The sequence below is a fragment of the Numenius arquata genome, chromosome 24 (genome assembly GCF_964106895.1).
Source record: "Numenius arquata chromosome 24, bNumArq3.hap1.1, whole genome shotgun sequence".
Classification (NCBI taxonomy): domain Eukaryota; kingdom Metazoa; phylum Chordata; class Aves; order Charadriiformes; family Scolopacidae; genus Numenius; species Numenius arquata.
The window spans coordinates 678546-693535 of record NC_133599.1 but is presented as its reverse complement, the minus strand read 5'-3'; the positions used below and the strand labels follow the sequence as shown (position 1 = coordinate 693535).

At 56.3% G+C, this 14990-nt stretch overlaps 1 protein-coding gene across 1 annotated transcript; it reads left to right on the top strand.

Moving 5' to 3' along the window:
• Positions 1–991: 991 nt before the first annotated feature.
• Positions 992–10315, top strand: TAFA3 (TAFA chemokine like family member 3). Its single transcript, XM_074163413.1, is given in 6 exon segments — positions 992–1106; positions 8810–8959; positions 9943–10101; positions 10104–10172; positions 10175–10224; positions 10226–10315. Coding segments are annotated over 6 exon segments (633 nt in total).
• Positions 10316–14990: the final 4675 nt, after the last annotated feature.

Sequence of the window (14990 nt, the reverse complement as noted above, 5' to 3'; positions counted from 1 at the left end):
CTGCGCTGAGGGGAGAAGCAGCCCCCAAACGAGGCCTTGCTCTGGCACAGCGGGGTGCTGGTCCCGGTGCTGCCGGGGGCTCTGCGTGTCCATCACCAGCTGCCCCATTCCTCAGCTCCCCATCCAGTACCAGCTCCACCAAGCGGGAGGGTGGCCGGGCACTGGGACAGCCGGTGCTATGCATCCGTCCGTCTGTCTGTCAGTGAGTGGTTTGGCCAGTGCCCAGCCCGTGGGAGTCAAACGCTGGATGTCACTGCAAGGGACCTCGGTGACGCCAGGGCGATGACAGCACGTAACTGCGCAGGGAGCGGGTGATACCTGGGATGACTCACTGCGGGTTTACTCTGGCTCTTCCCACGCACCCTGGCTCTGTGTTTAGTGTTTGTGATCTGCGTTAATAATGTACTATAACGGCTGGGGTTTGTGCTCTCGGCAGTAAGGATGGGGAGCAACACCCTTGAAGTGGCTGGGGTCCTGCTGCCGTTATGGGGATGAGCGGGGTACCCGGGGCGGTTTGTGCGATGGTGGGGGGGCTGTGGGACCAGCCAAGACCCAGGATGTCCCCAGCCATCCCCAGGGGACCCGCACCCCCAGGTACTGACAGCCAGCATCGCTATCCGTGTTTCTCTATCTCCTTTCAGATGCGCTGATGTCCGCCCCTCGCAGAGTCCTGGCCCACCCGCGGCTGGCCGATGCGCAGGCGTTGGTGTGAAACCCCAGTAAGAGGTAACTCGCTCATCCGTGCTACTGCTGGTGTGATTTCTCTCTGTCCCACCGCGGTGGCCCATACTGCTGAAGAAGTCTGAGCCTGTCCTGGGCGCGTGTCCTGCCTCCCAGGGCCATGTCCCCGCAGCCGGGCCACCCCAGTCCCTGTGGCCACGCACGTTCAGGGATGTAGTGCTGCGTGTGGCAGCATCGATGTGTGGGGGCTGCTCCTTCCAACCCTCCTCAGCTCCTCATCCTTCACGTGTCTCTTCTTGTTTTTGGTAGAATGAGTGAGAGAGACATACAAAGCCTGAGCAAATGGGTTTTCGTGCTCACTCTCTGCCTTACCACGCTGTGGGGAAGACTGACGCTGGCCTCCACCCATCACAGAAGCCATTCAGGTAGGGGAAGCAACGTCCTCGCTATGTGCATCACACTCCTGTGCAATTGCCCAGAGCCCCTGTGACCCTGGTGGTGCCTTGGGGTCTCCATGCGATGCCTGGGATGGGGGTTACATGGGGCTGAGATGTTTGATGAGGGTCCATCCCTCCTTCCTGGGTGGGAAGACGAGGGCAGAAGGTCTCAGCTGCGGAAACAGGCATCTCTGTGGGGACCAGAGGCAAATGACCCAGGGGACCTCAGTGTCCGGCCCCATGGCTGGTGTCTGGGCAGTGAGGATGAGCGTGTCGAAGGTCTGGGGCAGTGTCTAGGAGACAGACACTGAGAGGCACCACTGTTTTCTCTCTGGTGCCACTGTGACAGCCATGGGATTTGCACTTCGAGGGTCTGTGTGTGCGGGAAAGTCCCTGGGCTGCTCCTTGGAGACAGGCAGGAACCTGCAGCCATAGAGCAGTAAAGCTGTTCCTGGGAGTTATGACTTGGAAATACTTAATATGGGGCATTTAAAAGCTGCTGCTTGGTGAGCTGAGCTGGTCTGGGGGGCTGGAAAGTGAATTTCTTCATGTCTATAGCAAAATCTGAGATACATCTCGGTTTTCAGGTTATTACTGAGGTTTATTTGAGACACATCCGTGTTTTCGGGTTATTATGTGATCTGTGAGCAGCCGAGCCACAGCTCTTTCCATCAAAGCCACGATGAGTGTCACAGACCACACTTGTCACGCGATGGGTACTCTCTATTTTAGCCTTTCATTAGAAATACGGATTTTCAGCCCTCTGGTTGTAAAGATCATCTTGAAATATGGAACAAGTACAAGCTGATGTAGAACCGAAAGTCTCACTGGAAAGCACAGCCTTGGCTCGGGGGTGTTAATTAGGTGTTCCCAGCGCTGGCTTCGAGGTCCTGCTCTGTGTGTCTGTGGGAACGGTGCTGTGTGCGACCGAGCTGGTGGAGGGGTTACGTGAACCCACGGTTGAAGTTTGTCTTTTGAGAGGAGAAGCTGCTGAAAGTTGTGTTCAGCCCTTTGTGCCCATCCTGCCTGGCACAGGAGCCCGACGGGCTGCACTGGAGGGGGAATATGGTCCTCACCTGGATCGGGGGATGCTGTGGGTAGGGGGACAGCGTGGATGGGTGGGGGGATGCCGTGGGTGGGTGGGAGCTGCCGGTGCTGGCAGAGGCGAGTGCTCGGAGTATGGAACGGTCCTGGGGCATGTGCTGCCTGTTGTCTTGTGCCTGTGTTTGCAAGAGAAGGTATTTAAGGATTAATTTGAAATTGCTCCTGCTCTTGCCTGACCCCACACCTAACCCTGTCCTCTTTCTGTCGTTTTTGCCTGACAGTTAAAGCAGTTCTAATCCTGTAATCCCCATCCTCGTTGCTTAAAACCAAAATGTGTCTTGTAGAGTGACTCCCTCAAGCAGCTAGTCAGCGTTACCTGCCGTACTCTCTTTCTAGCATGTGGCAGATGCAGGAGAAGATTAAACTCCTCAGTTGTTCCTGGAATGACATTTTGGCACCGTCTCAGGGTTCCCTGGGACAGGGGCTCAGACTCTCCTCCCTGGCAGCAGCGGTTTGCGGGGGAGCTGCTTCCTGGGGGAAGAGTCAGACCTGGCCTTAATAAAGCAGGAACTCACCTGGGTTTATAGTGCAAATTCCTAAGTGTACTCGTGGGGTGTGAATTATGTATGAGCCTCGCTCCATCCGTGAGGAGACAGGCTCAGGTACTCGTGCGCTCGCAGGCAGAGCCGGGGATCCGCACGGACCAAACCCTGTACTTTTTATTCCAGCATATTCTAACCCGCAGCAAAGAGGCCGTACCAGGAGCAAATACTTCAAAGTGTGACCCTGCTCCGTGTCTGTATTGACACGGTTTATCTCCGCACGTCCTGGGTTCCTGGCACTGTGGGAATTTCATGTGGCTGCACTGGCGGCTGCCTCTCTCCCACCTGGATTTCCATGGGCTCAAACCGGGAATTCTTTGCCTGCTTGCTGAGTTCATGGGCTTTATTTTCCTGTTGTCTGCCCTGTGCCAGAGATGCTGACAGATTGTGTGCATAAAGGGCCAGACACATCCAGAGCTTTCAGTCATTTATTGTGTTTATTCACAGTTAAAACCAGGTGTGGCACCTAAAAATGAGGCACAGCAGAGGAAGGTCTTTAACAGTGACAGTGTGGCCACAGGGTTCCAGAGCCCCAAAACTCATGAATTTCTCATGATCAGAGACTCCCCACACAGACCCTCTGTCAGCATCCAGGGAAACGCTGCACAGAAACATCTGGCTGTGGAAATGGGATTTAATCACTTGTGCTCACCCCGCACATGGGGGCTGCTGGTGTGTCCGAGCAGAGCGGTGCTTCCCGGGGTGCGTGGCTGGATTTAAATAGCCTCATGAGTCAAGTGCAGAGATTAAGTCTTTTGGAAATGGAATAGGAGAGTCCTCGGTGAAGAATGAGTCACCAGCAATTCCATCCCCTGTGTAACGTGGTGGGCTCTACCTGATGAACAAGGCTCGTCCAGGCACAGCTCCTGCAAAGGTGGCCCCAGCATCACCAGATAAACCCCTCTGGTGCCGGTAATCAACGTGCCACCTTTGGCTTCCTTCACATGCATCACTCAGCCCAGAGCAGAATTAAAGACATTTAGTCAGCTGGGATTTGCTTTCATCTCTGAGCAAACGAAGAGCCCCGATTTCTGATAATCTTGTAAGAGAGATTTAGTGGTCAGCACGTCGCAGCTCTGTGGCCTTCATTTGTGAGATGCTTCTGCGAGATTTCCTCTCGCCTGGGGAAGCGCTGGTTTCTCCATCCTCTGCAGCCTTTACACCAAGATGGGATATTTTCCTAAGCAGAATGAGGCAGAAACCGCTCTGGGGGAAGCACCGCTGGGTGCCGCGGAGGAAGGCAGGTCGTGTGCCGGGGGCTGCGTCCTCTGTGCCGGGGGCTGTATCCTCTACCACAGGTTTGTCTCTCACACAATGCTTTCAGAACACTTTCAGCTGCTCTCGACACACTCCAGGCACTTGGTTTTCTGCTTGAAAGTGTGAAGCGATAGGATTTGCAGGAGCAGCTCATGGATGCGCAGACGCTCGCACATCCAACGAGGGGGGACAGAGCAGGATGTGGAGTCTGGAGGTGACAAGGTGGTAAAAAATCCTAACTGACACGCAGTGATAATGAGCAATAAAAACAAGCCTGCTTCTCTCCAAAACCCTCTTAAATTATACATGTGTCTAAGGCAGCAGTGATTTTAAGGCTTTAATTATTTAGTGGATATTAGTAGTAGGGCTGTTGCAGGGCAGGGAGCACAGACTGCTCACGCCACCGGCTGCCCGGGGCCCCACTCCCCCCTGGGGATGGGACCTCTGCCCCCTCCCAGGCTTTGCCTGTCCCCACTGTCCCCAGGACCCCCCCACCCCTTCCACAGCGTCTCAGTGCCCAGGAGGACGGGGCTTGATGCAGGGTTTGGGCATTACCTGGCAGTTACATTCGACTTCCCTTCACTCCACCACTCTCTATTCACACTGAACACGTGGAGCCGTGCCCACACCTCCCTGAGACACACAAAATGTGTCATTCCAGATTATGCCATAAAAAACCCATGTTCTGCCGCTCACTTAAAGGTCAGCCAGAGTAAGACAGCATTTCTATTTTATTTTTGCATGCAGGATTCAAAAGCCTTGTGCTCTTACAATGCTTTTATGGTTCCATGAGATAAGATATCTTTTTAAAAAGGGTTCCAGTGAGGAAACACCAGTTAAATGGGAGGGAGAAACGCGCCAGAAGCTCTGGAACTTATCCCAGGCTCTCTGGGGCTTTCCTGCTCTCGGTGTTAAACACTCCATCCCTCTGATTTGCATTCTCAGTTCTATCTAGTTTGAAGTTTCCTGCTGCTCGGCGAAAGTAGAAGCACCCGCAGGGAGCTCCCATCGCTCTCCCTGCTCCAGCTCCCCTGGCTCTTCCCAGGGGCGGGACATGAAAGCCCGACGTGGCAGGGACCTCCCGGCATGGGGCTGCTCATCACTTCTGCAATGAAGAGACAGCAAAGTCTCTTGCTGACATCCTGGAATCACCGTATCTGATGCAGGGGGATTCGTTTGTGTCCATTTCCAGCCCCCCAAACTCCTGAGCTCGCTGGGATGTCGGGGTCCGTGGTGCTTGTGTCTGGTGTGGTCCCTGCGGCCGAGGGGCAGGGGAGTGGTGAATCCCTTTGGTGTGTAGGGACCTGAGATGCTTTGCACCAGGCAGGGTGGCTCTTGCCCTGCTCCCCTGCTCTCCTGCTCAAAGGCGGCTCTGCTGGGAGATGTCACTCAGGGAGGGGACACACGGTGCCTGGTGCCTGGAGGGGTCTGTGCAGCAGAGAAGTGCCTGGGGCAAGTTTCCAGTGTCACTGAGTCCCAGGGCAGCGTATCTGATGACCCAAGACCTTCAGGCAGATGAAAGTATTTCATGACCCAAAGAAGGGCCCAGTCCTGGGGTTCCATGCTGCGCCCCCTGCTCTGCAGAGCCCTTGCTGCAGGGCTGGCGTGTCCCTTGGGGGGCTGGTGCCTCTGTGGTGCTTCGGTTTGTCTTTGGGCTGCTCACAGTTTGGATCCCAGAGCAGGAGCAGGAGCGGGTGAGCTGGGACCAGCCTGGCTGCAGGCGATGGTGCTCCGGGCAGAGGCAGTCGCTCCCGGCACGGCAGTTTGCTGCCTGACCCCGCTGTCAGCTCTGGCCGGCTCAAAGGAAAGCTGTTTCCTTTTGAAGGAAAACAAAGGCTTTCTGAACCTTTCTCTTGTGAGGCTCCCAGCCACCCTCCCTGCTCCCCGGCACGGCTCGGCTAATTGCAGCCCCAGGCTGTGTCCCTCAGGGCTGGGGCACAAAGCAGCGTTTTATCAGAGAGGGCATCTCTGGTCTGCCACAGGTTTGAGGGCATCTCTGGTCGGCCATGGGTTTGAGAGCATCTCTCCTTGGCTGTGGGTTTTGCCTTCCCCGGGTGGCTTGCCCGGAGGGCTGGGGGCAAGGTCTGAGCTGGAGATGGATCATGTCCGTCTGTCCTGGTGGGATCACCTTCCTTGTGTCTGCTGGGATGGCCGGGGTCCTTGGTGTGACTGGCAGGGACACGGTGGGTGACACAGGCTCGAAGCCGTGGGTCTGGCACTGTGCTGCCGCCGTGCTCAGCCACAGGCAGAGGAGAGGCGAATTCCTCTTTATCTCTGTGCTGCACCTTTTTGAGGAAATTAAAAGGGCTTTGGCGTGTTAGCAAACCCTTATTGCACGGCTGTAATGAGCGATTTCTCAGTTCTGCCTGGCTCTCCCTCGGCTGAACCTTTTTAAATTAGCTGAAAATGAGAAGCCGGAGAGCAGAAATGAGAGGGAGCAGAGGGGTCGTCTGGCCCTTCCTCCCGGGAAGAGCTCTGCTAATGAAGCTTTGTGGGAAGGCTTTCATAAAAAAACAGCCAAAGCCACAAATATCATGTGAGCGCTGAACATGGAGGGGACAAAACCCCCGGTTGGGGGAGACAGGGAGGCTGTGTTGGGGTGCACGGGGTGGGCAAGTGGCTCCTCATGGTCCTGGACCAGAGCGTGGTGGGAGCATGGGCTTGTAGTCAGCCAAAGCCATGGACCTCTGCTTGTTCCTCACACTATTTGCAAAATCCCATTAACCCTGAAAACAGGGCAAAACAGTCACGTTTGTTCTGTAATGAGTTGCTTTCCTTCTCACTTTCACCAAATTGTACTGTTTCTGCATACAAAAGGAATGGAAATTATCATTAAAGCTGAATTATGATGGCATTTAAAAGGGAAGATAAAATTTATAGCCAGAGATGCTATTACAACATAATTCCAGGATAGGTAATTATTATGGGCAAAAATGAAAGTGATGGTTCATTAAAAGAAAATGACCATGAAATAACAATAAATAAAGCCAAATTAAAGCTGTGGTAATTGCATGGCCCCTCCTGCCCGTGTACCAGCAGGTGCAGGGCACAGGGGTGTGCGGGTCCCCAGTGGAGCGGGCTGTGAGGGACAAGCCGTGTTGTCACTGCCCACGTCCACTTTAGGACGTGGCCTTTTTGCAGGGCAGCAAGTGTCTCTGCTCTGTCCCCAGGCTGGTGGCATCGCTGGAGAGCGGGTCCTGGGGCCACTCCTCCCATCTCCTGGCCGGTGCTCACAGGTGGTGGGAACAGGAGAGGGACAAGGGCTGCTGTGGCCAGAGGCTGGCACAGCGGTGCCCGGCCGGCACAGGCACTTGGATCAGTGTTTCCCAGCAGGGATGTGTGTGAAAACGCTGCTGCAAGGCAGAGGGATTCCCCCGCGCTGGGGGAGAGATCCCATTTCTCTGAGCTTTCATTTGAGGAGGTGAAGTGGCTGCTTTCCAAAAGCTGCTGGAAGGCAGGCGGTGTTTGCTGGAGGGACGGGCTGCCTCTCGCCGGGGACCTCATGAGTGCTTCCCGGGATGCTGGTGGGACATCAGCCTTCCTTGGTCACCTTCCTGTGGCAGCTCCCACAGAGCTGGGCAGGGGACACCAGCACAAACCTGTGGCATGAGCTTCCTCGCAGGACTGGGGGTGAATGGGGGACCCTCAGCAGGACCCTCCTGGCAGCCGGGAGCAGAGCTGGGAGCTGAGGTTGGGTGGGCAGGATGGCAGGGGCAGGTCCCCAGTGGTGGGTCAGTGACAGCCAGAGCCACCCGTGCTGGGAAGGGGCTGAGCGTGGGCTTGTGCTCACACCCCACTGCTCCCCGCAGCACCCCCTGCATGTCCTGCCTCCACCCTTTTCCCAGCCTTTCATCCGGTGGCTGTCCATGCCTCCCGTGGGGCTCCTGCCCTCATCCCGGGGTGTGGAAGGGGCCGAGCGTGGGCTCCCGAGCAGAGGACAGGGAGCAGCCGGGTCTGACGGTGCGGTGCCTGCTCGTCTGCACGCATTTGGGATGTCACACTCCGGAAACGCGGCTTCCCCATCCTCCCGCAGCCCGGCCCCCGCTCGCTGCAGGAGTGAGAGGCTGTTCCCGGTGACCCAGGGGACGTCTCGGTGTGCAGCTCCGCGCTCCCTCCTCCCGAGCTCATTAAATGGGACCTGCAGGGATCACCCGCTCTCAGGTCATGGGAATGAAGTCTATCCAGCCCCATTTGGCTAATTTGTATTGTGCTTGTGTGGGCCATTACCCAGCGAAAGCCATTGATTTGCGATGCTAACTAGCTTCTAAACCTGGATCCCAGAGGTGATAAGCCAGCACATTCGTTTTCTTTCTTCCTTAATATTTTAATGGCATTGGGAGGGGAAAGCAGCAGAGCAGCCCGGATTTCTGATGAACACCGTGACGTTTCTGTGTCACCGCAGGGCGCAGACGCTGTCCTGGTCCTCCCTCCCCCAGCCGGAGGATGGTGTGTGACGGTGAGAGGGGCGCGCTGGGTTTGGCTGGGGCTGCAGGTGGTGGTACTGTCTGAAGCCAAAGGCGGCACGATGCACCATCCCCTCTGGTAGCAAAGTGTGCCTCTCGTTATCAGCTGCAATTAACTAATGTGCTTGTTCAGTTCACTGCAGCTCTTGGCTTGGCCGTGGCAAAAGGCCATTGATTTTGCTGGGCAGGAGGGGTGTGAGGGCCATTAGGAGTAAGAGCTCAGATCCAGGAGGGCACACACCGGCGGTGCTGCCGGGGGGCAGGAGGTGGCTGGGGGGCTCTGGGGAGCAGCCTTGGGTGACGGTGGCTGTTTCTCCTCCCGCAGTGCACGTCGAGCCTGGCACGTGCGAGGTCATTGCAGCTCACAGGTGCTGCAATAAGAACAAGATCGAGGAGCGCTCCCAGACGGTGAAATGCTCCTGCTTCCCAGGGCAGGTGGCAGGGACAACGCGGGCGGCTCCCTCCTGCGTGGATGGTGAGTACCCGCGGCCACAAGCCGGGTCCCCTGCAACCCCCAATCACGTCTTTCCCCTCGGTCCGGCTGGTGCGGGGTCTCTGTGTCCCCAGGGTTAACAGAGGGACCTGCCCAGGGGCTCCTGCCGCAGGGCAGAGGGAGCATTTGGGAACACTCCATTGGTGTGGCTGTGTCACCCCACCCTGTGCAGCCCCAGACCATGTTCCATGGTGGGTTATGGTGCTCCAGTGGTTCAAGCTCCTCCAGCACATGACTGCACCAGGGCCAGGCACCACAGCATTGATCCCTGCACGTCTGCTCACTGTGCTGCCACAGCCGGGGGCAGGGATGTGACTCCAGCCGTGCAGCACCATCACCTGCGAGGAGCACTAAGCAAAGGTCCAACCATGTATATTTTGTTGAATGGCATCACGTGGCATTGCCGAAGAGCTGTCGGGGGCAGCTGCATCGGCTGCCGGTGTGGTACCGATTTGCTTGACAGCCATTGTCCTGTGAGTGCGGTTGTGTGCACCGCCAAGAAATCCAGGATGGATTGTCAGGGAAGGCTTTCATTGTCCCAAACAGCATGTGTGAGTCTTTCCCAAAGACAGGGGAGCCTTCTCTGGGTACCCAGGCTGGAGGCGTCAATTAGAAGAGCCTGTCAGCATTGAGCAGTGGTAGACGGTCCCTTTGCCTCCATAAGAGGAGCCTGCAGTAGGTCGGGGAACAACGCTGGTCCCCCTGCCCTTGTTGGGAGTGAGGACAGGGCTGTCATTAGGCTTTTTCCCTGGGGTAGGGAGAGAAAGCAGGTGCTTTGGGGGCAGGTGGAGCAGTTGGGACAGATGAGGATGGGCAGGTGACGAGCAGCTCCTCGGTGGGGTTGCAGAGAGAGGCTGTCCCCAGTGCACTGCCAGCCCAGAGCAGCTCCCCCCCCGGCCACTGCCATGCCGGATCCTTGTGCCCCCGAGCCGCAGCCCAGCTGCTGACACCCCGCTCTCCCCCAGCCTCCATCGTGCTGCAGAAGTGGTGGTGCCAGATGGAGCCCTGCCTCGCCGGGGAGGAGTGCAAGGTGCTGCCCGACCTCTCAGGCTGGAGCTGCAGCAGCGGCAACAAAGTGAAGACGACCAAGGTATGTCCCCTGGCAGGGGGCTGGGGGGGACCTGGCTGGCCAGTCCCCAGCCTGGGGCAAGCAAAGCCCAGGAAAGCATCCCTAGAAGGTTTGCAGGGGAAGGGGACCATTGGCATCTCCAGGACATGTGCCGTTTGTTATGGATGCACCAAAGCAGAGCAGAGGGACCGGGCTGGGCTGTTGTCACTGGTGCTGGAGGGGCCAGCGGGGGTGGCACAAACCCCATATGGATCCCACGGCTTTGCTGATCAATAACTCCCATGTTGAGGAGGGCATTGTGTGGCTCAGCCCATGAGCAGACATGCTGGGGATGTTCCCGTACCAGCCCAGGGCTGCTGGGCCCTCCAGGGTGCTCCCCAGCATCTCCTCATCCCAGCCAAGCGACACAGCCCTGAACCCGTCACCGCTCCCCCGTCTGAGGCAATCATCTGTGGCAGAGTGCTACATGATTATTATTTTCATGGCTTGCTGAATGCCCCAAAGAACAAGGTATAATTAAAATTTTATCAAACTCATTAGTAATTACATATATGCCATGGTTAATCAGTTGCATAATTTTGTAATCATTGTTCATACTGTTGAGCGTAATTATTCCTTATGCTTTAGTTTTTCTCACCCCGCATCTCCTGCCATAAAATTATTGTATGAAGTGATGTTGGGATTTTTTTCATTATTGCTATTATTTTTGTGCACTGAAAGCACTTTCATGCTCAAGTATTTTTATGGATGTCCAAGAAGGTTCCTCTGGCTCTGGGCGTCGATGACTGACCAGTAACTGCGGCACTAAGTTCAGCTCATTGTCTTTTTCCCATCTTAGTATTGTTTGTTTTTCCCCCAGCTGCTCACGTAGCCCAAAGCCCCTGCTCTGGTGTTGCTGTCCTGGGCTCTCGCTGGAGACCATCCCCATCCACAGGACTCCAGGGCTTCTCCTCTTCTCCCTTTGTCCAGCAGCCCCCCGCTCCGTGGCCGTGCTCCTGGCACCCCTTTTGGGTCCCTCACCCTGCCCCAGGGAGGCTGCATTTTGGAAATGCAGACCTATGTTTTCAAAAGGCTTTTGGGTGCGCCGTTAGGATTTGCCCCTCTGCAGGCAGACCCCCCAGCGGAGGCTGTAGCCAGAGCACAGGGTTCACAAACCATCACAAGCTGAAATTTGGAATGACCACCCCATTAAATGGGAAGAGCAAATCGTGTTTGCATCTCCTGGGGCTGTTCGCTGGCAGTTTGCAGTCGGGGGAATCGGTGGATGTGTTGGGTAACTCAACTGCTGCGAGCAGCTCAGCATTCCCATGAGCAGGCTCCTGCCCACTCCTCTCCTCTGCCCGCAGGTCACGCGATAGCCCTCGTCTGGCTCAGTGGCGACTGACTGGCCTCGCCATGGGCCCCGGAGCTCTGCGGGGCCAGGAGCAGCGGGACGTGGCATGGCCGGGCCGTGCCTCCGCAGGAGGGATGCTCCAGGGCTGCTGTCCCGCATTCCATGACTGCTGGTGGGACCCTGCCAGGTACCGGATCAGAGCATCCACTGAGCCCCCACTTCCCTGAGGCTGCAAGAATGGGACCCTGGCACTGCTGCAAGACTCCTGTCACTCCACGGTCCCCTCCTCCCTGGTGGACACACTCACTGACTGAGAAATGGGCTCATTTTCCCATCCTCTTACATAAAACACTCCAGTCATGGAAGAGCTGTTGACAATACAGAGACAGACAGACAGCAGTCCCCCAAAATGGGCTTTATTCTGAAATAGCCGAAATCATCGCTGTGAGTTGCCTTTCCCCATCTCCCAGGATGTTGAATCAGGGTTGCCGTCAGGAATTGGGAGGTCAGTGGCTGTGTAAAACTCTGCTTGGCTCGTGGTCCCTGGCCCGGTGGGTTCCCAGGAGCAGGGGCTGAGCTCCGAGCCTGACCTCATGTCACCCAGGGGCCGGGGGGCTGCTCTGACCTCAGGAGCAATGTTCTTTCCCTGCCCCGGGACCTGCCTGCTGCGACCACGTGCGGCAGATGCAGCGACGTGGCCGGGGGTGTCCGGCATCCTGTCAACCCCTGGAGATGGTGGAATGTCTCCATGGAGCATGCTGCTGGTTTCTCCATCCTCGGAAATTGCATTAATCAGGCTGCGAGTTTAATACCTGTTCTCTGCCGTGCAAGTCCCAGGCACCAAGTTACTGCTTGTGTTTGCAACCGAATTTCAGGAAGCCTCTTCTGTCTGTGGGCTGATGTGCCCGACACTGTGTGGATGCCCAGCCAGAGACCCAGACCCAGCCAGGCTCCATTGCATTAATTAAAAATAAAGAGAAATGTACCATCTCCTGGCCTTGAGCTCATGACCTTCTCCGGGACACACCATTTCCCCTGGTGGGGCAGCTGGAGGGGGAGAGGAGGGAGCCACCTCCCGATGTCGGTGGGGCTGGGGACCCCGGAGGCTGCATTCGGCCGGAGCAGGAGCATCGCTGGGGGGAGCGGGGCCGTCCCCTCCTGGTACCCCCACCCCACATGGGGGGTCGTGGTGGCTCAGGAGGGGCCAGCGTGAGCCTGGGGGTGCTGGTGTGTGGCCCCCTGCCCTCCTGTGCCCGCTGTTGCCAGTGGGACTCGTTGTTTAGGCATTTTTGTAACGAGGTATGTAATACCTGCTCCAGATGTGATGTAAATATCGACTGTGAAATAATAAATTCATTTTAATCTCTGCAAAGGATCTTTTCATTCGGCAGCGAAGGGAGGCATTGGGGGCTGAGGGCTCTGCCCCCGACATTTCCATTCCCAACCAGCTCATGCAACAGCACCCGCTCTCATTTCTCATGCAACTGCCTAATTCTCTGGCTCAATAAAATCTTTTGGCTGACTTACACTTTCTAATTACACGTTGCGTTAAAAATCATACTCTCGCATTTAGCTGAACTGCAGAGGAACAGTTTGGGTGATGCTCAACGGGCTGATTTTCCTCTCGGTTTCACTGCCATTGCTGCAGGGCTGAGTCTGCCCCGTCTCTCATTTCCACACGCTGAGATCTGACCGACAACAACCTTCTCAGCTCTGGTGGGCACATCCCCATGCCCTGTGGGACATCACTGAGCTCCTGGTGGGACAGCCCAGGGTGTGAGGTGGCTTTCTGTCCTGGACCTGGGACTGCTGAATGACTGAAAATACCCTTGAGATGGCTTTTCTCCATCAAAGGAGTGAGATGAGCCTGGGCCACAAGTTATCAGGAGAAGGGATGCACGGGAGGAGCTTCCTTCCCTGGGGAGAAAAGACTAAGATGGACAAAAGATAGAGGAAAAAAACCACCATCATCTTTCTGTACCTTTCCTGGTACAGAGCCATATCTGGTGGGACATCTTATCAGTTAAAAACAGCAAAGGGAGCAAGAAAAAAAAAAAAAGCAGAATAATCAGCAAAAGATGCCTCAGCATTGAAAAAAAGAGGATCTGTCCTCGCAGAGGAAGGGCAGGACTCGTCCCCCGAGCATGTGGCAGTGCTTGCGAGGAGGGAGGCGGAGGGCAGGGGATGGGATGGGATGGGATGGGACAACTTGTGCCCTGCTCCTGGCCAGGGCGAGGGACAAGGGACAGAGCTTCCAGGCTGGAGCAAACAGCCGGTCAAGCTCATTTATCGAGTGCTGTTCACAGCATGGATAATTTACCCCACTGCTCTCAGATGATGCTGGAGCGAGCAGGGTCCCTTGTGCCTCTTGGCTCAGCCAAAACCCACCCGAGGGAGCCCCAGCACCGGGTCTGGCCACAGGAGCTGCTGCTGCCCCCGGGGTGAGGAAGGGGCAGGGGCTGGAGGGGCCGTGCCCCCTGTGAGCTGGGGATGGGAAGGGGTTAAAGGCTGCAGTGGGAAGGCAGCTGGGGGCAATGGGCAATCTGGCCCTTGGTGGCTTAAATAAAGGAGGCAGGGGCAGTGGTGGGTGCTGCTGCCTGAGGGATGCTGCTGCTGGAGGAACTGCTGAGGAGGAACTGCTCGAGGAGGTACCACTCTTAACTTTCCTTGCTGCTGCTCCACGCAGAAGCTGGGCTGTCCCTGGCATCGCTCTGGGGCCAGGCTGAGGTTTCTCTACAGCTCTGGGAGCAGCTGCTGGTTCTTCTGCTCTTGGGGCTGGGGCGGAGCAGTAGAGCTCTGTGAGGATGCCCTTGTGTTGTGCTTTCTTAGTGACCTTCCTGTGTCTCTTTTTCCTGTTCTGGCTTGCACTGGGCTGTTGGGGGGGGCTCTGCAGTGCCTGCCCTTCTGTGGCGTCCTGGGCAGTGGAGGTTCAAGCAGTTGCTGGGCTGGATGCTGGAGCTCTGGGTTAATACCTTCTTTCCCCCTGATATTGGCTGCAGCCTGAGTGAGTGTGTACTTGAGGGAAAGAGAAATGCCCAGCTCTGGGGGAGAGCTGAGAGCCTGTTCCGGCCAGCAAAGGCTAATTAGCTGCAGTGATCCTAGAGCAATGTGCATTAATTTCTCCAGGGCACTTTGCGGAGGGCTTCCCCTGTCCTGTCCCTTCTCCCATTGCTGCAGGGCGATGCCCCCTGGCTGCCACCCCTCCCCAGGGCCAGTCTGCATCTGCAGACCCCACCTGGGAGGCCAGTCCTGCACCAGGAGCCCCCGCTGCCAAAGGCAGGGTGGAAATCTGCTATTTCTAATGACAACCACTGGGCTGCTGCCGGGAGCATCCCTGCTTGGCTAAGCATATTTGTAGTCAGCTCTTCGTGTGAAGGATCCACTCTGCAGAATTGTTGAGCTTGACACCTACAGTGATAGAAAAACATTTTATTGTCTGCATAATAGCCACCCTTAACGCTTATTTTTCACTTACAGCAATACACGGTTTAGTGAGGAAACTGCCCCTTGCTGTCTCTGCTTAGTGCTGACCTCGCCTGTTGTATACGGAGAGTATACAAATAGGGAAAATTGCTGCTCCCCTCCTGGCAGGGAAATGTGTTTGAGGGACG